Genomic DNA, 26,668 nt, shown 5'->3' with positions numbered 1-26,668 from the left:
CTGGTCAGCCATTCTTGCTCCTAATGTCATCACATTGACATGTGTGGCATTACTTTAAATTTTTTCCCAGCTCGATTCGAACATTTACTCTTGATCATTGTGTGGTTCGAAACACTGGAAAAACATATACTACATGGCCAAAACTATGTGGACAACCGTTCTAATTAGTGGATTCGGCTATTTCAGCCACACCCATTGCTGACAGGTGTATAAAATCAAGCACACAGCCATGCAATCTCCATAGACAAACATTGGCAGTTGAATGGGCCGTACTGAAGAGGTCAGTGTCTTCCAACGTGGCACTGACATAGGATGCCACCTTTCTAAGTCAGTTCGTCAAATTTCTGCCTTGGTCAACTGGAAGTGCTGTTATTGTGAAGTAGAAACGTCGAGGAGCAAAACTGCTTAACCACGAAGTGGTAGGTCACACAAGCTCACAGAACGGGACCGCCGTGTGCTGAAGTGCATAGCGTGGAAAAATTGTCTTGTCTGTTGCAACAATCACTATCAAGCTCCAAACTGACTCTGGAAGCAACATCAGCACAAGCACTGTTCGTCGAGAGCTTCATGAAATAGGTTTCCATGGCCGAGCAGCCGCGCACAAGACTAAGATCACCATACGCAATACCAAGCGTCGGCTGGAGCGGTGTAAAATTCACCGCCATTGGACTTGAGCAGTGGAAACACATTCTCTGGAGTGATGACTCACGCTTCACCATCTGGCAGTCCGAGGGTCGAATCTGGGCTTGGTGGATGCCAGGAGAACACTACCTGCCTGAATGCATAGTTCCAACTGTAAAGTTTGGTGGAGGAGGAATAATGGTCTGCGGCTATTTTTCATGGTTCGGGCTCGGTCCGCTTAGTTCCAGTGAAGGAAAATCTTAACGCTACAACATACAATAACATTCCAGACGATTCTGTGCTTCCAACTTTGTCACAACAGTTTGGGGAAGGCCCTTTCCTGTTTCAGCATGACAATACCGTCGTGCACAAAGCGAGGTCCATACAGAAATGGTTTATCGAGATCGCTGTGGAAGAGCTTGTCTGGCCTGCATTGAGCCCTGACCTCAACCCCATCAAACACCTTTGGAATAAATTGGAACGCCCATTGTGAGCCAGACCGAATAGCCTCACATCAGTGTCCTTCCTCACTAATGCTCTTGTGGCTGAATGAAAGCAAATTCCCACAGCAATGTTCTAACATCTCGTGGAAAGCCTTCCCAGAAGAGTGGAGGCTGTTATAGCAGCAACGGGGGGACCAACTCCATATTAATGCCCATGATTTTGGAATGAGATGTTGGACAAGCAGCTGTCCATATACTTTTGGCCACGTAGTGTACTTCTGCCTATGTGTGCTTACGTCATGACCCTAAAGTGCCATTTCATGATGAGTGTAAACAAATCATTCATTACAATCTGTAAAGCAAGGTGAAACACTTTCGTTAGAACTCCGTGTTCTCTAAAACAATGTAAACATCACCATTTTTCAGTCAATAAATTCCTAAATTTACACCCTCGCTCACAATGCTGCACATGTGATGAAGACCAATAATATCGGTACCTTTGTTTCAATAATAGTTAACCAGTGGAAAATACTCAAACTATCATTTGTATATTTGACCCAAACGGTCAGTATCAATTTGAAAATTGCATACGTACAATTCTTTAAGATTCACCAAATGATGCAACTCGATGGCATCTGGAAATTGTTAGCATCCTGCTGAAGCATCCCTTAGGGGTTGGCGGGATAGCTTACAGGTATGCGCACTGGCCTTTGATCTGTCTATCCTGGTTTTGAACCTCGAACCAGCGATAAACCATCATCCTGGTGTTTTGTATGCACGAGACGGCATTGATGTGTGCGCCACCACTTGTTAGGACGTTAAGTTAGAAGACCCGTCTGCCAGCACTGCTCGGAGGTTAAAGATGTCACGGTGTGCTACGCGAAGAGAGGGCGAGTTATCGTCGGCACCCTGAACAAACTACAAATTCCTGTCGCCTTCAGTCGATTGTCACAAGCCTGGCCAGCCAGTTCGTGAAAGACTTGGGCCAAAAACGTTCCCCAGCCAAGTCCACAGAAGGTGGGATTAAAATTAAAAATTACCCCCGTGTGGGGGTGACGGTCATCTCTATAATACCACAAGTTTTCAATGTTCAGTTATGACGAAGACTACTGCACTGCGCAGTCAAGCTGCGCAGTTTGGTTAAAGATGACTCGGGATTTTGGCGTGCACGCACTAAATTATATTTTGAAAATAAATGCCGACGTTTCCATTTCGAGTTTTGAAACTTTTGCACCTTCGGCGGAAAACGTATAAATATATAAGGTCAGCTGCTATGCAATGACACCATTCACTAACTTTTACCATGCCCAGTAGAGAATATATAGCCTCCTGAAGGTAGGGCAGTTTCTGCAAACTTTGAAGTCACGTGACGCAAAAACGAAAGCGAAATTCGAAAATCCGTCCTGACCAAATTTAGATATTGTCCCATACATTCATATCCCACAATCAAATTCAAGATCGCTTGAGAAATGTAGGAGATAGATTTTGAAAATCGTCATTTTCGCATTTTTTGCCAACTTTGAAGTCACGTGACACGAAAGCGAATATCGAAAATCCGGCCCGACCAAATTTAGATATTGTCCCATAGATTCATATGCTACAATCAAATTCAAGATCGCTTGAGAAATGGCAGAGGAGATAGAATTTGAAAATCGTCATTTTCGCAACTTCAAAGGCCTCGTGACCTTGACCTTCGGTGACCTTGACCTTCGGTGACCTTGAAAGTCATACCATCGTGTACGTCTCATCGACCTCTATCAGGATCACTAATGACCAGATCTCCCGCTTCAACTTCATTGTGAACGGATGGACGGACAGACGGATCGAAGGACATCGACACCCATATTATTAGGTCATGCTCGAAGAGATGACTTAAAAAGGTCCCATAGAAGGTTGGATCATGTCGCAGTGAAAGATCTTATGTAGTGCAAATATGTAGTTTATTTTGAAGGCAAAAAAAAAAACACGTTTGCACACGACCAAAAAGAAAAACGTTCAACCTGCTTATATACACCCTGAAAATGAAATCAACATCTTGTTATTACTCGACATCCATGAGGTTCCTTTTCTTCTTCCAATGAAGTTCAGAGACCTCCAAGGAGTTCCGTTATTACACCGAGATAATTTGTAACAGACTATTAATTGTAAGACAAAAGTTCTATCTGCCAAAACAAACAGAAACACGGACTTTGTGATATATTTATTTGTTATTTACATCTAAGGTAGAATTTGACATTCCTACATTTTTGTTAACATCAACAATGGGGCAGTCTTTGGAGGGGGAGAGATGAGGGGTGGGGAAATCGAATTAAATCAAACCAAAGTGCGGTTTTATTTTCTTCCACAAAAATAAAGAAAAACTTTCTGCTAAAGCTCATACAATTCCCAAACAAGAGTAGCAGTGCATGTACGGTTCACACACACACACACGCAAAAAAAACTACAATTACGAACACCTTCATTCAAGTATGGGTGGAGGCAGATCCGAGGAGGTTGAACTCCAGCGCCAAGTATTCACGAATAGTCTCGCAGCGAAAGATATCCACCAAGCAGGTGAACTCGCTTCAAGCAAACGGGCTCTGCCTCTCCTTGCAAACAAGTTTCAACCTTCAAACAGCAAGTACAAACTCACTGACCCCTAACTTGAATCTCGGTTAAAGGTCATTGAGCGATAATAAATGATGTGTGGTGCACTTTTCCAATATTTACCATACATATCATTGTGGGAAAGGTGCTACTTGTGACCTGGAATATAGTAGAGGGGGAAGATCTAACGAACACCAAAGGCAACACACAAGAAGCTCGGACAAATGCACTGCAAACAGCATGCACGTGTCTGCAATCGAAACATCTCAATCATCAAACCGAACGAAGGTCGCAAAAAAAAAAAAAAAAATAACTTGCTTTCAAATACCACGGGGCAACCTTGTTGTCAAAGAACGGTACACTCAATCGACGACCGTGTTTCATAGCAAAGAATGAGGCTTTGAATGCAGCATTTACAAAACAATCAGTTTTAAATGTACCGACGATCACGGCTGTCAGGAGATGGGCTCGACACAATCATAAAAAGGGGACACCGTCTGATCGCACCAACAACAGACGCTAAAGTTTGACTCGTTACTGGCAAATGCGGAAATACATATCGTTATCAAAACAATTTGAAATCGTTTCAAGAAATGGTGTTCTACCTTCTGCATTAGTGTGCGAGTGCAACGCCAAGGCTTAGGGCCAAGAACAATCGTTTCCCAAGCAACAAGACTTGGAGTGTATATGGTTGAAACACTCGCCTGACGGTACAACATTTTGGTAACAGTGACCAGCGAGACCTTTTTTTTTTTTTTTTCTTTCCTTTTTTCCTGAAGCAAATCTAGACACTACTTCCTGCAAAAACTAACACACATAGTACTGTTGCAATAACGCCTGGATCGACATTAAACACAAGTGCATTCAGTTTACGGCTACACAACTCACTTTTCATCCACAAGGAAACAGTCGTCCAGCCCGAGTAGGCACATCGTCCGATCAGAAAAACAAGGCAGAGGTCGAGCATCAATAACAGAAAGAGAAAAGTAAAACGGCAAGAAAGTAGGATTTGATAAAGAAAAAAAAAATGTGTATATATATATATATATATATATATATATATATATATATATATATATATATATATATATATATATATATATATATATATATATATATATATATATAGTTTTATGAACCCTCTAAATAACCATGCTGTATAATTCGATAATAAATAACCAACAACTCGATACGCCTCTTGCAGGAGATAATCAAAATGGATGATCCTCAGCATAACTACACTCTGCACGACAGCCAATCTCAAACGAACTTCTAATCCCCCCTCAGTGTGGTTCTGCTTTCACTCACGTTAAACATTCGTGCCACAAAAAACACAAGGAAAAATAAATAAATAACAATCCAGGAAATCTGGAAAACAGAACTGACTTCTTGCCGGGAATCCCGACATCTACTTGAAACGCCGTTTGCTTTATGGATGTACCCAGGCAAAGGCATGCCCAGGACATGTACTGCGGGACGACGACAAATCAACCACACGCTATAAACAACTTTCGAAAGTATGTACAAATAATGGTCAATCTCCTGTGTATGACGGCTTGCACAAGATGGAACAGACTGCGCCAAAGAAGAGACTTCCGAGCAGTCAGCGTGCGAGATGCAGCGAGGGAGCGGTTAAACATCATGTTGGTGACGGGAACACACACGATGCAGCGAGTGCAGGAATCGACTCACAGGGTGCAGGCTAGAGCAGGTACAAAGTGTTGCACTATGAAGCCATCTCGACTCTATCTTTGGAAGAACTGCGCTAAAAATAACAACAAAAACCAAACGCTATGCAGTCATGTGTGATGGGAGACAAAAATAACCTGCTGCGTATGTACAAGGTGTTAGCTTGTGAATAAATAAAAATGAGCACTATTCGATTGCATAAACATTTTGTAAAGTCAAAGAGCATCCTTTAGCTGCAGAATGTAATACCATAAAGAAAAGAAGGAAACAGCCCACCAAGGCATTCAAACTATGTGTGATGAATGCAAGGAACAAAAATGTCAGCAGTTGAACACACGACGGGTAGCTGCCGACAGATGTGCAAGTGGCGATGATACATTCAGATTATGAAACAACTAGAATGTAGCCTGTTCAAAAAACAATTTCAACAAACTCAATGTGCTTTCAAAATCTAGAGGGCTCGGATTATTAAAGCACCAAAAGCTGGATATCGAACCAATTTCCCATCCACAAAAAAAAACAATAAAGAGAGAAAAAAAGATGCTTTTCACCCCTTTCTTTCAAAACCATTGTGTGAAGGGGGAGGAATGAATTGACGAATGAGCAAAGTGGCCATAGTGCAGGCCCCGTTGATTGCCCACGTTATTTTATGGATGCCATGCCCAGCCGGACTCGGGACGGTGCCAAAACAGACGGCAATCAGTTTGGTTTGAAGGCGCTTTGCGACATGCCTGACGCAGCGTTGACTGTGGCAGTCTGCACCGTCCGATTTGACATCACACCCGAGGCAAACTCCTGCTGGGCTTTCTCGAAGCTTGCACTGGTCGTGCGATAAAGGGAATGAACCTGAAAATGAAAAGGCAGTCAAAACATTCAACACTGTTTTCATCATACTCAAGATCAGTGTAGTTTCTCATGGAGGAAGCATTGGGACGTGGTTCAGTCGTCATCATACTAAAATACACGATTTGGTGTCCGTCTGTCTGACTGCGATACATTCGGTCATAATTTATCCAATCTCAACCAAACTTGACCGGATGGAGACTGTAGCGACTTGATTTGCACCCCTCCCCCCTCTTCCCAAGGGGGTTTTCCGCCTTGGCAAAAACCGTGTTATGGTGTACATCTGTATTAAGATAGCTAATCGCGACGTTTTTCCAAAGTCGCTTTGAAAAACAAAAATAATAGCAACACCCATGATAATAACATAATAACAATGTTATTTTAAAACAATATCAATACTAATATTCCCTCTCCCCAAGTAGTCAAGTCAAATTAGACCAAATAAGGGGTTAACCCACCACAAATTGCAATAGTAACGAGTCCTATATTATTTGACACAGAAAAGTGACTTGAATAACATATCAGAAGTTTCGGTGAATCAAAGTGTGGGAAGACTGTCAAATTTGCATAAATCCAAGATGGTCACCACAAAAATCTTGAAACCATATAACTTCATACAATTGTTTCCTCATCAGTCTGTAGGTGTTGCAATAATGACAAGACTGTTATATGAGGTAACTAAATATTCATTTGTATTGTATATGAATCCAAATTGAAATATTTTTATTTGTAACTATGAAACAAATCTAAGATGGCCACCATTAAAAGGGCTTTTTGTAGTTATTTTGATGTAAATATGACATAAATTGGTCCTGAACATTTCTATGGAGTCATTCACAAGGTAAAACACCCCAGTCCATATCTCTGATTATTTTTACCAGTAATGTTATGTTAAATAGAATATTGTGGGGGATTTACGGCCATTCAGAAACACAAAAACGTGCGACATGGGTAGTAGATGCTGCATTCAGTAATAGTGAGAAACTACATATAAATATCTATACATTTATCAACAACCAAATGTTGTAGAAGCTTAATTTTGGTGTCACATTTTGTTTTACAATCAAGGAAATGTTTAGAATCAACTTAATGGTCATTAATAAAATCCAGTATTGCTATTGTTTGGAAAGATTACTTGTCATAATGGGGACAATAGGTCATGATGTCCAGCGAGAGATGACATTACATATGGATTGAGGTTGAGAGTGTATGGAAGTTTTATGAGAGAATGAGAAAGACAAAAAAAGACATCATATTATAAAGTTTAATGTAGAAACATTATTTTGCATGTGCATGTCAAACAAGGTAAGTTCAATCATCTGATACAGAATTAACTCGAAAGTTTGAATAAGCTACCAATTTCAATCATTATCGCCTTATATTGAAATTATAACTGACCTTTGACATATTTAATAATTTGTTTGGTTCGCAATGGATTATTGCCAAAAATTGAATTTGGAATATACCTGTATCACATATAGAATATATTTAAATGATTCATCCACACATCTGACCTAAGATATGAATAAGGAAGCTCATGTTCAAATACATAATCGTAAAAATTAGAATTTATATCACATATACTTCGTTATGTGGCATACATGTATATAGAAGTTAGATATACAAATTAACACTTCATGAGTAGAAAGTAGATCAATCATGAAAATGAAACATGCGGCGAGATGTAAACGTAAGCATATGACTTATTGTCACATATAAATTATATAATATAATACTGAAATAATACCGCAAAGACATGGTTCTACTTGAATCAATAGTCTTATATGTTGCTCATTCATTCATCAACATCGTCATCTTCGATCTGTGACATATTTGTACACACGCCTCGGCAGTGTCCACAACCCGTGGAGCATTCCAGTCCATTTTTGCGACATGTGCACTGTCTGGTACTGCAACAAGATTTACAGTTACATCTCACCACCTCTACCAATGATGTTGGAGCTGGTTCTTTGTCGGTCAGGATGGGCAACAATTTATCACCTTGTTTGTACCAGCCCCAATCTTCTGGTGACATATCAGCTGCGTTACCCATCGTTACCCGTTACTCGTTACGTTACCCGTTACTCCTGAACTTGAAGGTACACACGTTGACTATCGTATGCCGCAGCAACTGATGTTGGTGGCAGCACTTCTATGTGATGATGACTTTATCTCCGAACTTCTTCTGTATTTGGTCTTTCATGCAAGTGTGACCATATGGTGGAACGTTGGAGTCTGAAAGCAACTCTGCCATATTGTCGATAAGATCTTTTATGGTGGTCTGTTCATCATCATTGTGTTCAAAGTTATGCATTACATCTTTAAATGCTTCAGCTTGCATGACATGATGACGTCTTCCCCGTTTCATACGTTTCACAGATGTATTATCATCATGTTGTTGAAATTTTACAGGAATATCTTTGTTGGTTCTGAAATTATTGCTGCACATCTTGTGATATACGGCATCCGCAGCATGTAAATCATGGACAGCTTTGATTCTCCCCTGGACTGTTTTCACCCATTCATCATTTATTTTGTCACATACTTGTAGAACACTCTCCTGGAAATCTAATTTTCTGATGGGTATGAGTTTCAAATTGGGATTCCTGCCTTCTCGGGGATCACCCTGGCCACAAAAGAGGCAGTGACTGGCATAATCAAATATACCCACCGATGATCGCAAAGATGGTTTGTCATTGGATGAAGGTCAGGTCAGGTATGGGAGCATGTGCCAGAACAGCGCGTCGCTGCGTCCACTTTCCGCCGGTACTCCAGCGGCCTCCGTCCAGATATCCCCCAGGCAGATGCCTGGCCCATCCCCATCTCCTTGAGATGGTCAACCTGCTGCAACCACGAGGCACGTGGTCAGCCCACTGGCCTGCTCCACTCACGAGACTCCCCCGCTGAGAGATTCTGGTGGGCAGGATCAGCATCAGGAAAACGAGCCACATGTCCATACAGCCGCAACTGACGCTCACGGACTATGCAGGTAACAAATCTCATCCGAGTCTCTCTCAGCAGCCGCTCGTTGGACACAAAATCCGACCAGCGATAGCCAAGGATTCTCTGAAGAGACCTGGTACCAAAGGAATTAAGTCTCCGTCTCAGATCCTTGGTCAGAGTCCAAGTCTCGCATCCATAGAGCAAGACTGGAAGTAGCAAGGACCTAAAGACTCGAACTTTCGTCCTCCCGCACAGGTACAGGCAGCGCCACACCCCATGATCCAGTGAATCCATGACTCCCAAGGCCTGACCCAGACATCTAGTGACCTCTGACTCACAGCCAGCAGAGACATGAATATCACTGCCAAGGTAAGTGAATCTCTCCACGACCTCAACATCCTCACCACAAACAGACACAGACAGGACAGCAGCATCCAAGATGTCACCGAAAGCCTGGATCTTAATTTTGACCCAAGAAACCCGTAATCCCAGCGGCTCCGACTCCTCATTCAGCACCTTGAGGGCCCCCAAAAGGATATGTAAAGTCTCCGCAAAGATGACTGCATCATATGAAAAATCAAGGTCAGAGATCTTGACATTCCCAAACGATGCACCGCAGCTTGATCTCTCCGACATCCTCCCTAAAATCCAGTCCATACAAGTGCTGAAAAGTGTGGGGGCCAGTACAGACCCCTGACAAACTCCAGTAACAACTGGAAATAAGTCAGAGATGGTACCACCACACTTCGCAGCACTCTCAGTACCAGAGTAGAGTTCAGACATCAGATCGATCAGTTTTGGTGGCACCCCACGAAGACCAAGAATCCTCTCGAGGGCATCCCGATTCACTGAATCGAACGCTTTACAGAGATCAACATAGGCTGCAAGCAGCCCCTGCCGAAACTCTCGTCTGCGTTCAGTGAGGACACGAAGAGCAAGGATACGGTCAATCGTTGACCTCTTTGGTGTAAAGCCTGATTGCTCTGGACGCTGGTGCTCAAGCAGATGGTGGCGAACCCTATCAAGAATTATCCGAGCAAAGACCTTGCCCGGCACTGAGAGCAGCGTCACCCCTCGGTAGTTGTTGCAGTCTTGGCGATCACCCTTCCCTTTCCAGAGAGGAACAACAAGGCCCCTCGTCCAGTCAGTTGGGATGATGCCTGTGTTCCAGGCAGAGCACAAAACTGCATGCAACGACACGAGTGCAGCATTTCCACCAGCCTTGAGAAGTTCAGCATGGATGCCACAGATCCCTGGAGCTTTGCCCCGTTTCAACCGGTTCACCGCAGCCCGTGTTTCCACAAGCGAAGGTGGACCACAGTTGATTTGAGGGTCAGCAACAGGGATTGTAACACCCTTGACATCCAACTCGACAGCTGGGGGATCAGCCTGGTACAACCGCTCAAAGTAACCGGCCCAGCGGGCCTTCACTTCGGACTCCTCTGTCAAGAGCCTACCACTCTCTGCTCTAACTGCAGTGCTCTGAGGGATGGGCTTGGATGAACGCAATGTGCGAATTCCCCTGTAAGCGGGACGAGAATCACCTGTCCACAGGTGATGCTCTACCCCCTCACAGATTGGATGAAGGAAGATCACAAAGTCTCTTACGATTGGATTGCTCTATGTAATGAAGGTTTGCATAAACTTGGCGACAGTTCTGGTGGACATGTTGTCCAGGTAGAGCATTAATGTTACTGTGTCTGGCTGTACTTGCTCTATTGATGCCATCACAACCCTTTGCAGTGAGTTTGGAGCTTTGTTGGTCTGACGATATGGATTTCTGGCATACAACACAACTCAGCTCTTCATACATCATGACTCACCCTGGAAATAGAGAGGGTTCACAATAATACAATGAATACGTGCCTTATCTCGTACATAGCACTGATGGATCACATACATATATCAATCCATTAGCCATGTTAGCCCTGTTAACATTGCTGGAGCAACTGACATGTGGGGCCACATGCATAGGATCGTCGCAAAAAAAGTTTCATATTCGTCATAACCCAATATCCATTTTTATACGTACACCATTAACAATATCATGCTTAAAAGTGATTTACCTATATTTATGATTTTGTATGATGTATTTATCTGAATAGAGTAACAGATATCCTGTGTAGGGATATGCATCATCATGTTATGACCAGTGTAATTTCATGACAAATGAATGTTTCATTATTCATCGATCATACTCTATTTTACAATTTTTCACTTATAATTTAGCCATTTTTATTGATAAAATTAATTTTTTTTGCAGATTTCCAAAATTCCATGTATACAGTGCCCCAGCTATACACTGGCCTTCTATTTGTGATACTACCAACAACAATAGTCAGTTATCACCACGATAATAGCTGAAATAATGGCTGAAACTTCGATTAAACCGGTTTCTGGCGACCATTTTGAATTTATGCAAATTAGACACTGTTCCCAACTGTGTATTCAATTACATTTTGGATATGTTATTTCAGACATATTTCTGAGTTGAATAGTGTTCAAATCATTACTATTGCAATTTGTGATGGGTTATTTCCTAATTTGATTGGACTAAAGAGATTTTTCCCCTCCTTGAATAAACACCGCGTTAACATGTTCAAATCGCTTACCGTGGGGCACACCAACTGGAAGTAAAAAAAATACTACAAACCACAAACACATATGATAACCTTTTAAAACAATCTCAACTGCTGTTTAACACCAAACTGAAACGTTGGAAACCTGACACTCTTGAGGTATTAAATGCTTATCGCGTACCTTACAGACCAACGGACCCGAGCCTAGATCGACTGTAATCTATATACCACAGAGGATAATAACATGACCCTTTCTACGTGCACAGAACCTCCTCAATTTTCCGTCACTTTATGCAATTAACTTTAGCGGATAATGCGGTTCTTAATTTGGGCAGGTAAAAAAAATAAAAGAGAAAAGCTCAACTGCCCTTTGGTTTCCCAATACAGTAATTCACGAATACGGATATGTTGGATTAATGGGAAAAGCGAGTTAGATTGTGCGTACACTTTAAAATATAGCACATACAGATTAAACAAAACACAATAATAATGCTCTAAGTACGGAAGTGACAAACAATGCGAAATTTGGAAAGTGGAAAAAATTTTGGAAAACAAAATGTTTGATCATTCAAAAAAAAAAAACAACAAGAAGGGCACTCGGTAGAGTGCATACCTCCGCCACGTAATGCCTGATCGACAAGAACATATTGGTCCAAATACATTTTTGAAATATCATGCCATACAGTAAGTACTATCTCGTTTTTGGCCCTATCTCTCAAAAGTGAAAAAGCACTTTAAAAATTAAATAATTATCGTATCCACATCCGGATCCAGATCTTCACCAAAATTGAATCATTTCTTCCATGTCACACACCCAACGTGTCCACCATGTTTCATCCGAATCCATCAACAACTTTTTGAAATATGAGCTAGCTGGTATCGTATAGTTATATATCGGTTTCGCTATATCTCTCGATGGTGAAGAATCACTTTAAAAATTATCAGATCCGCCTCCATATCTTCACCAAAATTGAATCAATTCTTCCATGTCACACACCCAACGTGTCCACCAAGTTTCACCGGAATCCGTCCACAATTTTTTGAGATATCGTGTTGTATATCGTTTTTTGGTCCTATCCTCTCAATGGTGAAGAATCACTTTAAAAATTCTCGTCGTCGAATCCGGGTCCAGATCTTCACCAAAATCTAATCAGTTCGTCCTTGTCACATACCCAACGTATCCACAAAATATAATCCGGATCGTCCACAACTTTTTGAGATATCCTGTACACAAACAGACAGAAAGGGATGAAAACATAATCTCCTCTCCTTCCACCTTCGGTGGCAGAGGTAAAAATAATAACAATAATAATATTAATAACAATAAAAACATTAGAAAAAGGACAAATGAATATAAAAGTACAACCAAGAGACAAATGAAAAGAGGATTTTTTTTTTTAAACAATTCATTCAAAGTGAGGAAAGAATTACAAATAAATCATGGACAAACAATCTTGTGTGTTTCAGAATCAGTGTGAGGGTTTCTACACCCGGATCCGTTTTTCACAAAATAGTCTCTATACCCAGATGCTGATGAATTGATGATATGGTGTCATTTTAAAGCACACTTACAATAGTCTTTCTGTCTGGCAATGGCAGCCTGGTGTTGGTATATGACTGTACGTGATTGTTCTGCATGGCAGCATATTCCAAAGGTAGATGCATCAGCAGCAGGTTGTAGTTATTCAACTGATGATATTCATGAGTTTTAATCAAGCAGATAGTGAGCCAATAGGTAAAAAGGCCAGGGCCTGGCAGGATGGCCAAGCAGTCTAGCCTGGGTTCAAATCCACTTGCCTCCAAGCAGTCTAGCCTGGGTTCAAATCCACTTGCCTCCAAGCTGTCTAGCCTGGGTTCGAATCCTGCCCAGTGTTAAACTGTCATCCTGGCTTTTCACAGGCAGGGCGATTCGTCAATGTGTGTGCTGTCCCTCGGAGCAGATTGGTCTAGACCTCAGCATTACACTCGTGCACTCATGCAGAAGGTAGAACACCATTTCTTTAAACGATTCCAAACCGTTTTGATATGCATTTCTGCATTTGCTAATAACGAGTCATACTTCTACATTTGTTGTTGGTGCAATCACAGGTAGTGTCGCCTTTTTTGAGCGTGTGGAGCCCATCTGATGACAGCTATGATAGTCGGTACATTTAAAACCGATTGCATATCGGTTTTGTAAATGGTGCACACACAGCTACATTCTTTGCAGTGAAACACGGTCGTTGGATGAGACTGGACCGTTCTTTGGCAACAAGGTTGTTGTGTCGTATTTGAAAGGAATATTTAAAGGGTCTCAAGGAGCCTGGTGTTGGCGCAGTGGTTAGGGCAGCGGCTTGGGATCCAAAAGGTCCTGAGTTCAATCCCCGTTGGGCCACTGAATTAATACACCAGGGGGTTGACTCAGCCTGTCATCCTTCCGAGGTCGGCGAAATGAGTACCAGTGTACTGGGCTGGTGTATACCCTGGTTAAAATAGGTGTACCATATCCCTGTGCCATAAGAGGCGACCAGTGTTGTGTCAGGAAGGGCATCGGGCGTAAAACATGTGCCAAATCACTATGCGGATCATATGGATGATCCGCTGTGGCAACCCCAAATGGGACCAGCCGAAAGAAGAAGAAGATTTAAAGGGTCTCAAGGAGATGGGGATGGGCCAGACATCTGCATGGAAGATGGCCAGATGGAGGCCCCTGGAGTACCGGACGATGGTCAGATGGAAGCCCCCCTGGAGTAACGTGTGTGGAAAGTGGTCGCAGTGATGCGCTGCTTTGGTGCAGGCTCCCATACCTGAGGGGTCTTAAAGGGTTTTAGAGGTCTGCAAAGATCTAAGGGGTCTCAACAGTCTAAAATGTACATTCCAATAGTACGTAAATAATAGACGTACATGTCGTCAGGGTGCAAATGACATTCAAACAGTATGTAATTAATGGACATATAGTCACATGGGTTCATGGACAGACAGAGTGTCAAGGGTCTTTGAGGGGGGGTCTCAAGGGTCTTCAGGGTCCTAGGAATCTAAAAAGGCTGAGGTGGTGGATGAAAATACCCTATGGACAATTCCTGGGTCAGACTTGATCTGTGTGCAAATGTATGTAGTGGTTTTCGGCTCAGCGGTCTTTACAAAAAGACGCGAACATTCAGAGACAGACGACAAACTTTATTTATTAGATTTGAGACCTGGGTTTCTTTCCAAAAAAAAATAATATCATAATCATAAAAATACAGTTTACCACTACCCGAGAAAAATTAAAAAATACCAGACAACCCATGAACCCGTTAGGTTCATGTTGTGACGGCGGTTGATGAAAAAAAAAAAGATAGCTCCAGCGAACTATACCGCTGGGGTTGTTTGCATTGATCAAATAATCCTGAAGAGTACTTGACTGAATCGGGAATTGATTTTTAATAATTTTTTTGTTGTCGGATTTGAACGAAACGATATTGCGCGTCAATGTGAAAAAATAACGGAGAAAAGAAAGTTGAAGAAATTATTGTGCGTAATTTCTAAACACAATTTTATTTATTAATGAACACAGAAGTATTAGATCAAAATGGCGATGTTTATTTTATGCTTAAAAATAAATCGTTTTGTCGATACTATATGTTTGAGATTTTAAAATAAATCATTTCTAGGAAAAAAAAAAAAAAGATAGCTCCAGCAAACTATACTGCTGAGGTTGTTTGCATTGATCAAATACTCCCGAAGAGTACTTGACCGAATAGGGAATTGATTTTTTAATAATTTTTCCGTTGCCCGATTTTAACGAAACTTGATACTGCATTCCGCAGGAAAATGGTGAGTAGGATGGCCCTAAAATTGTTGCACTGTCGTATACCGTTTTGGCTGTATTTTGGGAACATACATACATACAAACAAGATGAGAGTTGTAATATATATATATATATATAATATTATATTATAATACCAAGCTTGTACACTAAAAACTCAGCTCGCCGTCACACGATCCCTATGAAATTGCTGTGGCACTTAGCGGACATGCCGACAATGTTTGGGAAGTCTTGGCGTTCCATAGTACCACTTGCATTTTGCACAATGCGTATTTTTGTCATTCCCCATGTATGGTCTGTCGTCTGCTACCAACTGTGTTGTACTGCTATCCCATGCATGTGCACGGGTATCGCGAGTATACATATATTCCTACCCTGACCACTTTTGGGAAAGCAATGGCAAATAAAACCAGCACAAGTGTATTCCTTGCCATCAAACTGCAGTGGCAGCAACTCTTCTACCATCAAGGAGAATGGTACATCAGATCAAAATGAATTTATCTCGACAATACAAGATGACCTCGTCATTCCTGAACCATTTTGTCTCAACTGAGCAAGTGACCACTGACGTACTAGCTTGCTGGTATCGTGTGCAGCCTGTGGCTGCTGGTTGCATCATTTTTTGGGGGTGCTGCTGTGCAGTGTCCTGGTACTCATTTCACTGACCTCGGAAGGATGACAGGCCAAGTCAACCCCACCTCGTGTTAATTCAACGGGAGGGGCTCAAATTCAAGATCCTAAGATCTAAGCCAGCCATCTTAACTGTTAAACACCAAGCTTCATTGATGTACTCGCAGGAACAGTAGAAGGGCCATTTTAAAATAAATGTAACACAAAGTATGATCTCATTTTCACCCTTTCCTTATCGACTTGTGTATCATATACATTTCTTCTAACGTGTCTTGCAGTAGTCATATTTAATGACAGAGCTGAATATACTTTCTTTTTTTTCCTATTCAGCTAGGGAGACTTTTTTTGGCAGTTCTACCTTCCATTCCAAGTTACCCTGAGGGCATTAAAATCCAACCACACTGTTTACCGAGAAAATATGGGATTATTGTACGAGCGATGGCATTTTTAACCATCCAAGTCAAAACCCATATTAATATCGGGAAGGCCAACACTATCAACCAAGTATTGGTTAGCAAACAAGATTAGCCACTGGAAGAGATTCAGTCCCTTGGCGTCCCATCTGCCAGCATTAATTGGTGGAAGTTAAAGATCCCAAGGTGTTCTTTGTGAAGAGTAGGCGAGCGTGAATCGCCAGCACCCTGAACAAATCACAAATGCCCCGACTACATTAGTTGAGCATCAGGCCTGGCCATCCCGTTCGTGAAAGACACGGGCGAAAAACTTCCACCGGCCAACCCCACAAGAATGTGGGAATCATTTTGGCCATTAAAGAAGAGGAGGTTCAGTCTCCAACTCTTAGGCCTCATCATCAGCCACAACCTCTCCTGAGTTGACCCTTCAGTAAAGCTAGCCTAAAACGCCTCAAATGCCAACTATTGGGCATTTGCCATTGATACTCGAAATATCAAACATGTTCATAGTTTACAAGGCCTTTGTCCATAGCTAATAAAGTACTGCTGTCCTCCCATGGGGCTAGCACTCGAGCATCACAACCGCTCTCCTTGATTCTTTGAAACCCAAAGGTCAACATTATTGGAATCCAACTGCATGAGGCTGAAGCAAGGAAAAGGCCTGTTGCTCTTACCACCGGCAGCTTGGCAGCATGGAAGAAAATAATTATATTAATGTATTCTAAATTGTAATTGTTGCTGGTGTTTTATAAATTTAATTTTATGCTGTAAGTCAAATTGGATGTCAGTGATGCTTCCCTTTAGCCAAGAGTCTTTTTCCCTAAATGTTGATAAAAGGAATGTCTTGCTATGGCACAAAGTGACCTTTCTGATAACACCAACGTTGTTGTGATTACATAATTTGCTTTTCACCTGGAAGACACGTATTGCAGTTGGAGTTCTTTGCCCAAGGCTTAACAGCCCCCTCCACTCTCCCATGAAAGCATATAAATACCAGAAATTGTAATCTTGTTTTAGTGCAAATCATTGAAGATGTCTCACCATCTTGGTGGATTGTGCTCCTTGGTACTAGCCAAGTACCAAGTATAATAAAGCTATCTGATATGATGTACTTTCACATTGTGGCAAGTGAATTAATCGGTGTCTTTCATTGCAGTAACAGGATTTACATCGAGTCGGTTAAACGGTTAATTAAAAGTAATAAAACAAATAAAACGTTAAGAAATTAATTCCACAACAGCAGCATCCATTTTTTTTCTCTCTTAGCCTTCCAGCCTTCCTGAACTCTTCCAGGAAGTAAACCCTCACCTTGTCAAACTCCTAAAATCCAGGCTTACCATCCACCTCAACTCTTTTGTTCCTCTCTTTTCCCGTTTGTGGAACAACCTTCTGGAGCAAGTTCAATCCCACTCTTTCTTCTATGGCTTCATATTGGCAGTCGGTAGGCCACCATCTCATAATCAACCATCCCCCTCTGCACTCTTTTTTTTGTATACATTGTCAAAGCTCGTATGAGAGCCAACACAAACCAACAGCAAGGGGGGGCATGAGACAAGAGGGTGGGAGAGGGAAGGACAAAACAGTGGGGAACAGAGACATTAGAACTATGGAAGGGAGAGGGATGGGGTAGGGAACATGGAATATACAACATGGATATTCCAGAGACTTTCAGGAAGGAAAGCAGGAAATTTGAAGGAGGTGGGTGTTGGGTGGATTAATGGGAGTAGAAGAGATCAAGGTTTTGGATGGGGGAAGACAAGAGATGATGGTGAACAGCTGTTTTGAAGGCCTGGAGGGAAGAATGGGATTGAAGAGAGTGTGGGGGTTTATTCCAAAGGCGGGAAAAAAGAGGAATGAAAGAATGAAGGTGAGCAGCAGTTCGTGATTTTGGTAGTTTTACCAGAAGCGGGCTGCTGGCGGACCTTGAGCACCCTGCGGAAGTATGGGGGGGGGGACATATCACACACAGAGTGGGGCGGGGGGGGCAGATCGGAGAGGAGATAGTAGAAGACAGAAAGACCACCGACCTGCCTGCGGTGAGAGGCCCAAAAACTCATCTTCATCGCGGGAGATACCAATGATCCTCAATGCCTTTGTTTCCACAGCGTGCAGCCGAGAAAGGTGAGAGGCAGGAGCACCAGCCCAGAGGGGAGAGCAGTACTCCATCAGGCTGTGGACGGAAGCTTTGTATGTGGTCAGGAGTTCAGGTGGGCTGAGGAAGGACTTTGCACGATGGAGGATTCCCAGTCAGCAACTGGCTTTGGAGGCCAAGTTGGAAATGTGGCTTTCCCAGGAAAGATCATGGCAGATAGTGAGACCCAGAAGCTTGAAGGAATGGACTTCTTCCAGCGGATTGTTGAGAAAGTAGATGGGGGGTTCCAAACAGTCCTTTCAGAGAGACATAGTGAGTGTGAGAGATTTGTCAGGATTGAAAGACATGTTCCACGTGTTGGACCAGTTTGGGATTTTATCCAGATCTGCAGAGCGCGAAGAAGCTGCGGCTTGCCGGTCTGAGGAATGACAGATGGTACGACAGAGGGTGGAGTCATCAGCAAAGAGATAAAGAGGATTTTCCAGAGTCAGAGAGATCATTGATGTTTTCTACCCCCATTAAAAACATACCTCTTCCAACCCTCCTACTTGCAGGTTATTGCATTTCCTCTCCTCCCCTCCTCGCTCATCTCCTCCTCTTATTCATGTAATCCATTGCCATCTGCCTGTTGCCCTGCTGCCCCACTCTTCAACATGTTGCCTTTTGCCATTTTGCCCTCTGCCACCTCAATCTTCCATGTTGCCTAGGTTTTTTAATCAAAATAAATTAAATTAAAACAAAAAAAATTTACCCCCGTGTGGGGGTGATGGTCATCTCTATAATACCACAAGTTCTCAATGTTCAGGTAACCGCGAAACAGTCCAAACTAACCGTTTGGATTGAAATAGTTCACAGAGATACACGAGGATAATACTACGAATGACATAATTAATAAATACGTATTGTTCAATTAGTACCCGGATTAACACATCAGAATCACCAGTAAGTGCAATACGTGGTTTTCCGGTCCGTCCACTCTCTGGGGACATTTCACTTCCGGTTGTAGAAAAAAAAAAAACGAAAAAATTGGCTTAGCTCTCGGAGATTATGATAATCCTGTAGATTATTCTTCACTGATTATAATGCAACTTTCAGAATGAAAATTGGTCAAGTATTTATAGAGATATTGAGGTTTGAAAAATCGTTACAACTTGCAAATTCATTCATTATTAATTCCACAGAAGTTTCGTGACACTGCACAAAGTAACATGTCAGGTATGAAAAAAAAAATTTGTATGCCAGATTCATTAATTCATTAATTATGGAATGTACTCATTGATATATTAATCAGAAAGCCCGAAGCATGTAGCATAATTTATCACTTATCCCCTCATCCGGGATGCGTGGCCGCGCCCCACAGCCTGCAGCCCTATGTCCGCCGGTGATTATGTGAGATATCGGCACGATCGAGAGGAGCCTGCGAATCATCCCTGCTGATGCACTGAATTGATGCAATCGTTCGGCCAGAATATTCGTTGTCAAGATGTTTCGTGATTAAATCACCAATACAGTCACTCGAATTTATACCGCCGACATACTTCTTAACAATCACCTTCGCCCCAGAAACCACAGTCAATCTGAACCATGCTGGCCACTGCTCAGACGCCATGACCGGACTACTGTGCAGTTCTACTACACAGTTTGGTTAAAGATGACTCAGCATTTTGGCGCGCGCACAAAATTATATTTTGAAAATAAATGCCGACGTTTACATTTCGGGTTTTGAAACTTTTGCAGCTTTGGCGGAAAATGTATAAATATAAAAGGTTAAAAATGTGTTTTATATTTATATTTCATTTCTCCTTCCTTCCTTCTTTGCGAATCACATCGGCGTTTTTGGCCATCTTCCAGATCACGTGACGATCAAACGGGAAGGAAATTCAAAAATCTGTCCGGTTAGATACAAGATAATATTTTTTACTATCATAACCAATAAACAGTTGCCAAATATCTTGTAGAATGGCAGACGAGATAGGTTTTGAAAATGGCGATTTTTATAACTTACGTGACCTCGTGACCTCGTCCCTGACTTTGAACCCGGACAAAAGTTATATCGTTGTGCAACACTCATCGACCTCTACCCACATACTAAGTTTCATCAGGATCGGAAAGAAAAATTGTTGACGGACGTACAGACGTACATTTGGTCCGGCTTTTTTAGGTCATCTCGGTAGAGATAACCTAAAAAGGTCTGGAGGATTTGGTCATGGAAAAACCAGCTGACTTGGAGATGTAATGAGTTTCCACAATCCAATTATTATCCCCAAAAAAAGAAAGAAAGAAAGAAGATAACTCTGACATTCTGTGGCTTACAACTGGCCTTTGATATTTCATACAAATATAGTGCGTACACAACAAAATAGCTGCACGTGAAGTGGACTCACCTTTTTAATAAGAATGGCTGCCAGCACAGCTGAGGCAGTGAAACAGGCTGCCAGAAACATCAGCAAGATCCCAACGACAATGTTACGATTCAGAGCAGCCAGGGATGCAATCCATCCACTTTAAGTCACATGCAAAATATCAACACACCAAAAAAAAAACAGTGAAAGAAAAGGGTTATTTGGCACATTGTCAAAGACAAACAAAATATCCACATTTCATGTTGTGAATGGTTTCAAAAATGTGGAAATAAAAATACCACATCCTTCAATCGTGGGAATAAATGGCCTTAAATCCAGCAACATCCCAGTCTCACTCAGAATGATCATCAAAGGAACCCACCTGCATATTTCCTTTGTCATCCAATGGAAGAGGTTCAGTCTTTTGAACGTCTCAACCTCACCATCAGCCATAACAGCTGACTACTAGCAAATCTGGCCTCCAAAGTCAGCCGCAGACTGGTCATCCTCTGTCGATCCACGTTTTTCCATGGGAAATCAGAAGTAGTCACAGTGTACAAGGCCTTTGTCTGCAGCTCAAAGGAGTACTGCTCTCCATTATGAGCTGGTGCTCCAGCATCACATCTCTCCTGGATTATGTGGAATCTAAAGCTCTCAAAATTATTGGACTCCCATGATGAAGCCGAAGAACAAGGTCTGTTGCTTTCATCGCATTCAGGTTGGTGTGCTTCATTTTCTACAGTCTATTCACCAACATAATTTCCCCCATTTGCTTTTTCATTTCCCCAACCCTCTGCAACAACTCCAGGATGCACACACGCATTCTTCAATAACCTCCTCCCGGTTAAACTTCCAAAATTCAGGTTGACTGAACACCTTGATTCTTTTATTCCTCACTTTTCCGATTTATAGAACCACCTTCCAGGCCGTTCCGTCCCACTCTTCCCTCGAGGGATTCAAGCAGGCAGTGCACTCCCATCTTGCATCATCCCCCATCCTGACCCATGATCTTTATTACCCCTATTAATGCTTCTTGATTCAACACTATTACTTGCTGAATTAAGTCTCTGTCTCTCTCTCGTTTGTTTATCCCCTTGCCTGTTGTGCCCCACTACTCCACTGTCAATTTAACCTTGCTCTTCCATGAGCGTCGCTCCTACATAAAAAAAATTTTTTAATTAAAAAGTGATAGTAATGTGAATAATGTCACATACCAGAAACCCCATGTGATTACCATGCATCACTCAACCTGGATCGGGAAACCTTTCTGGCCCTGATACTGCACAAGTTGCCAACCAGAATTCTAGCATTTTGAGCTTCCAAAAGCAGGCCAATGTGGGATTGGTGTACATACTGTACATCACAATACTGACCAATCAAATGATGAGCAGGTAGGGTAAGCAGATTCAGTTTTGGTTTGTATGCACTTCACTACTCTCTCGAATTTGTTTTGTTACAAAAACAAACAAACAAAATCTCTATAGAAAAGCAATAGCAGCCATCCTATTGATTTTGTAAATAAACAATCGAGACCTTAACTACAAGGTTGCTGCCAAAGAACTGCCCACACCAGTCCAAAACTAGTACAGAAGTTTCACTGAACGTGGGGAGACTATCAATGCGGGTTGTGGGAGAACCCCAATCAGCTCAGATTTGTGGTCAATCCATGGTCATGGAAACAAGAGAGCGGTGAGCCCGGTCATCTCCATCAAGAAGAGCAAACTAGATTTCGTTTGCAGTCGTCCAAGATGTGAAACTCAAAGATTATGTTTCCAAAAAAATAATTAATGACATCAAGAATAAGGTCACCAGTAATGTTGATCAAGAGCAATACAGAATTGAACAACAAAATATAGAACACATACCAGTTTCCCCAGTTTGGAATGCCAATGGACTGCATGACGTGTATCACAAACTGACTGAAGAAAATGAAGAAGAAGGCAAAGAAGTTGAAGGAACTGTCACTCCTGTAAAATATGGAAAATGGTAACATTCCTCCAGAAGTGCACATCAGGTATACAAGTTCACCATTCTCCACCCCCAAACCTTAAAGAATAAAAATAATCCAATATATTGTTACGAATTTACGCCCGGCCAGCGTGCGAACGACAGCTTTAGCCAATGGCAGCCGCACGCCCACCGGACGAGCAATTCAGTCGTGACTTCCCGGAACAACGCCGAGAACCAGTCACGGGTGTGTCTTCAACGCACACCACGGGCCAGTCCGTATTCTACCCGCACGCGACAGGGTCAATCGCCGAATATCGATATACCTAAGTATTCGCGCGGGTAACCTACCGAGGGACTGTACCTCGGCGAAGGCCTGTTTGGACACAAACCGCTGAAGCGGTTTGTTCAGTTCTGGGATAACCGAGCGGGTATTATCGCCAGACCTCGCCGGACCCGATTCAATTATCGGTATTCAAAAACTAACAAGTACTCCGAAAAACAATACGGCGGTTCAATGGGGGAAAAATGGCACGACGAACGGGGTACATTTAAATAAGTACATTTATTACACAGCACATATACAAACAATCATGCAGTCATGCAGGTAAGCAATGATGGAAAAACACGCATGCAGTTGTTTGTTGAAGACTGCGGGACGGGAACAAAGACACGGGCAAGGCGAAAACACTACAACCGAATATGGTTATTATGTACGTTTACTTAACAGGTTTTACTTACGGGACTCGGCGCCACAACATTCATTCAAAGAAAAACAAGGAAAAGACCCCCTCACAGACAAGGGAGTCAGACTGGACCTCTTGGGTCTTTATGGCGTGGGACTTGGCAGACCGAAAGAGTCCCACGAGACCGTTGCAGGTTACCTGCACCCTCGTGGTGCCTTGATGGGGCGATTCGCGACGTCCCGTCCCCACGGCAGCTAACGTAGCCGCAGTTGCGCCCAGGCCTTGCCAAGCGGCAGGCGAGCTCTCTCCGGCTCTCCCCACACGCACGCGCAGCTTCGCGTGACACAGCAGGGCTGCGCCTCCAGCCCGCGTCTCCCTCGCGACGCCCGGACCTCCACCGACCGACCGCTCCAAGTTCCTGACTCGGACACGAGCCCAGATCTTCACGCAGCTCCTTGGTGCGATTTTCCTCCGCACAAGCAGCAACCACACCAGCAACGACCGCAACCCCAGCAGCAACTCCAGAGAGAGCGGCAGCAACCCCAGAGAGATTCAGCGACAACCGAGAGAGAGCTTCAGCAACGACAGCGAGAGCGGCAGCAACCCCAGAGAGAGAGCGAACGCTCCGTGTGCGCTTTTTATTACCCACGCTTCGCCCCTCTGCTCTCGCCCCGCCCTACTTCCAGAACCTGCAGGAAACTTCCAGAACATGCGGGAACCTTCTTGAAGGAAGCGTTTTCCCGCCAAATCGGGGACGCTCCCTCGCCGCTGTGGTTGTCTTCTTCCACACGCTGGGTGGAATTCACCGTGGAGACGCCATTCGTCCGGGGGAGGGGGGAACGGGGGCCGCCTGCTTTCCCTCGACGAAGGCCAGGCCTCTGGCAACCGTGTGCCGAGGTGGAAACGCGGTGGTGTGGTTATGAGGGTTGTGGTCAAGGTGGTTGTGTGAAGCGGTTGGTCCAAAATAACGATATCAAAGAATAAAGGCTAACTCAAAGATCACAGCCCTGTCGACACGAATAAATCCCATTAAACAACGGTGGGGAAATCTAACTGAACACGGACTTATCGGCATAACTAACTAAGGACCTTTATGGTGTACTGCGAATTTCCATGGCCGTAACAATATACTCACTAGCAGAACCTACCCGTCACTTCGCTGACAGACTAATTGGTCATCGTATTTGCCAAAACTTTTGGGTGAGAAGAAGGAAGGTGCAAAGAGTGCTTTAACCCCTCACCCTCACCCATCCCCCTGCCCCGCTCCCCATCCACAGCAAATTAGGGACTTTTGGGTCCTCGGGTCTTAAAAGGGTTTTCAAAGGTCGAAGGGATCTCAACAGTCTGTAGGGTTGAAAAGTACATAATAATTAATTGACATGTACTCACACGGCTTCATGGATGGACTGGCCGTGTTTTTCATTATTCCTTCAAAATTTCAAAACGTTTTATTATCCAACCCCCCCCCCCTCCCCGGAGGGAGGGAGCAGGATATTGTAATCGTCCGGTTTGTTACTTAGCAAAATCTTCGATTTTGTCAAATATGTTGGGCTGTTCCGTTTGTTGGTTTGTTTGTCGTCTACAGCCCAAACGGCTGGACCAGTCGTTCTTAAATTTTTACACCTGATAGGCAATCCACCTGAGACGGTCCGCGTCCAAACCCTGTCTTAATCGGACTAAACATCGCGACGTGATGTCACACAACGTGAAAACACATTTTTGGACACAACTCAGTGACCGGAAGTCGTAGCGACTTGCGGTTGACGCCAAATTAAACTTCATTCAAATATCTAAATGATTACTAAATGCATCTTATTACGCATAGTTTTCGCAAGCGTATGACGTCAAAGTTTTGCCTATTGACGTCATTTAAAAAAAAAAATTACGCTTGTGTGCAGCCGAAACTACTGAAGCAATCGTTCTCAAATTTTAACACGTGATAGCCAATCTTGCTGAAATAGTCTGGGATCAAATCACGTCATAATCGCACTTAACGTCACGACGTTACGTCAAAAAAAAGGTGAAAACAAGCTTTTGAACATAACTCAGTAACCGGAAGTCGTAGCGACTTCCTGTTGACGCCAAAACAAACTTCAATGGAATATCTAAATGTTTTAAAATGTATGTTAGTACAAATTATGCACAGTTTTCGCAAGCGTACGACGTCAAAGTTTTTAGCTATTGGCGCAATTTAAAAAAAAATTCTATTCGTTCTACAGGTCACAATTGTTAACCGATTTGGATGAAATTTTAACAACTGATAGAAATCCACAGTGCAAAAAGATATGTGACTTTTGGTGATGTTCAAGATCAGGATTCTGCATCACTTGATATTATCGCCCATTATAAACCAATGGGTAATTTTGTGAATTACACATGGCTATTTCTCAAACAGTTTTGCACTTATTATATTGAAACTTATACTGTCTATTTATGCATGTAATATTAACGTGTACAAAGTTTGATCGAAATTGACCCAAGGTCAAGGTCAGGGTCACCCAAAACATGAAAAACACACATATAAAATACATATTTTTTGTTTTACAACCTATTTCAAACCTTATAACGGGATAGTAAAGCTGGTTGAAAAGCAATGTTCCGAGGTATTTTCAAATATTTTCTACGATCAGAATGAAGGCAACAAGCACCGATGATAAGTTGTTGAATGTCACATGGTGGCTTTAAATGAGTTGTGAAAATTTTCAATCTGCTGCAGTCACCATGACAACGCGCGCCTGATAATTGTTATTTGTGACATCGCGTCATTTTATTGATGTACGAACAAATAAAAACCACACATTCCATGACATTACAGCTTGGACCACCACACGGAAAGGTCAACATATTCGCCAAGTGTCGTGCTAAGCATGATTTTTCATTTGTTTGTCTGTCTGTCTGTTAGCAACTTTACGGCAAAACGGCTTTAGCAAACACTGTCAAATTTAATCCACAGGTGGGCAATGAATCTTGGACAACCCCATTAACTTGTGGGTCCAATTGGATCAAAGGTCAAGGTCACGAAAAGATCAAAATCGTTTTTCGCTCATAACTTCGTCAAAAATGATC

General features: G+C 42.6%; 1 protein-coding gene across 2 annotated transcripts in view; it reads right to left on the bottom strand.

Annotated features, from left to right (window-relative positions):
- Positions 1-3,249: 3,249 nt before the first annotated feature.
- The window catches only part of SCAMP1 (secretory carrier membrane protein 1), a 41,519-nt gene continuing 18,100 nt past the window's right edge, over positions 3,250-26,668 (bottom strand). For both annotated transcript variants that reach the window (XM_085845790.1, XM_085845789.1), the window contains exons 7-9: positions 22,835-22,936; positions 21,012-21,129; positions 3,250-6,185 (exon numbers count right to left, since the gene is read on the bottom strand). In XM_085845790.1, coding sequence (XP_085701916.1) covers positions 6,039-6,185; positions 21,012-21,129; positions 22,835-22,936 — 367 coding nt within the window. In that variant the 3' untranslated portion in view covers positions 3,250-6,038. The remainder of the gene's footprint in view (positions 6,186-21,011; positions 21,130-22,834; positions 22,937-26,668) is intronic.

The sequence above is a fragment of the Eptatretus burgeri genome, chromosome 11 (genome assembly GCF_056783735.1).
Source record: "Eptatretus burgeri isolate ZD-2024b chromosome 11, Ebu_testis_v1, whole genome shotgun sequence".
NCBI lineage: Eukaryota > Metazoa > Chordata > Myxini > Myxiniformes > Myxinidae > Eptatretus > Eptatretus burgeri.
This window is presented reverse-complemented; position numbering and strand designations above follow the sequence as displayed.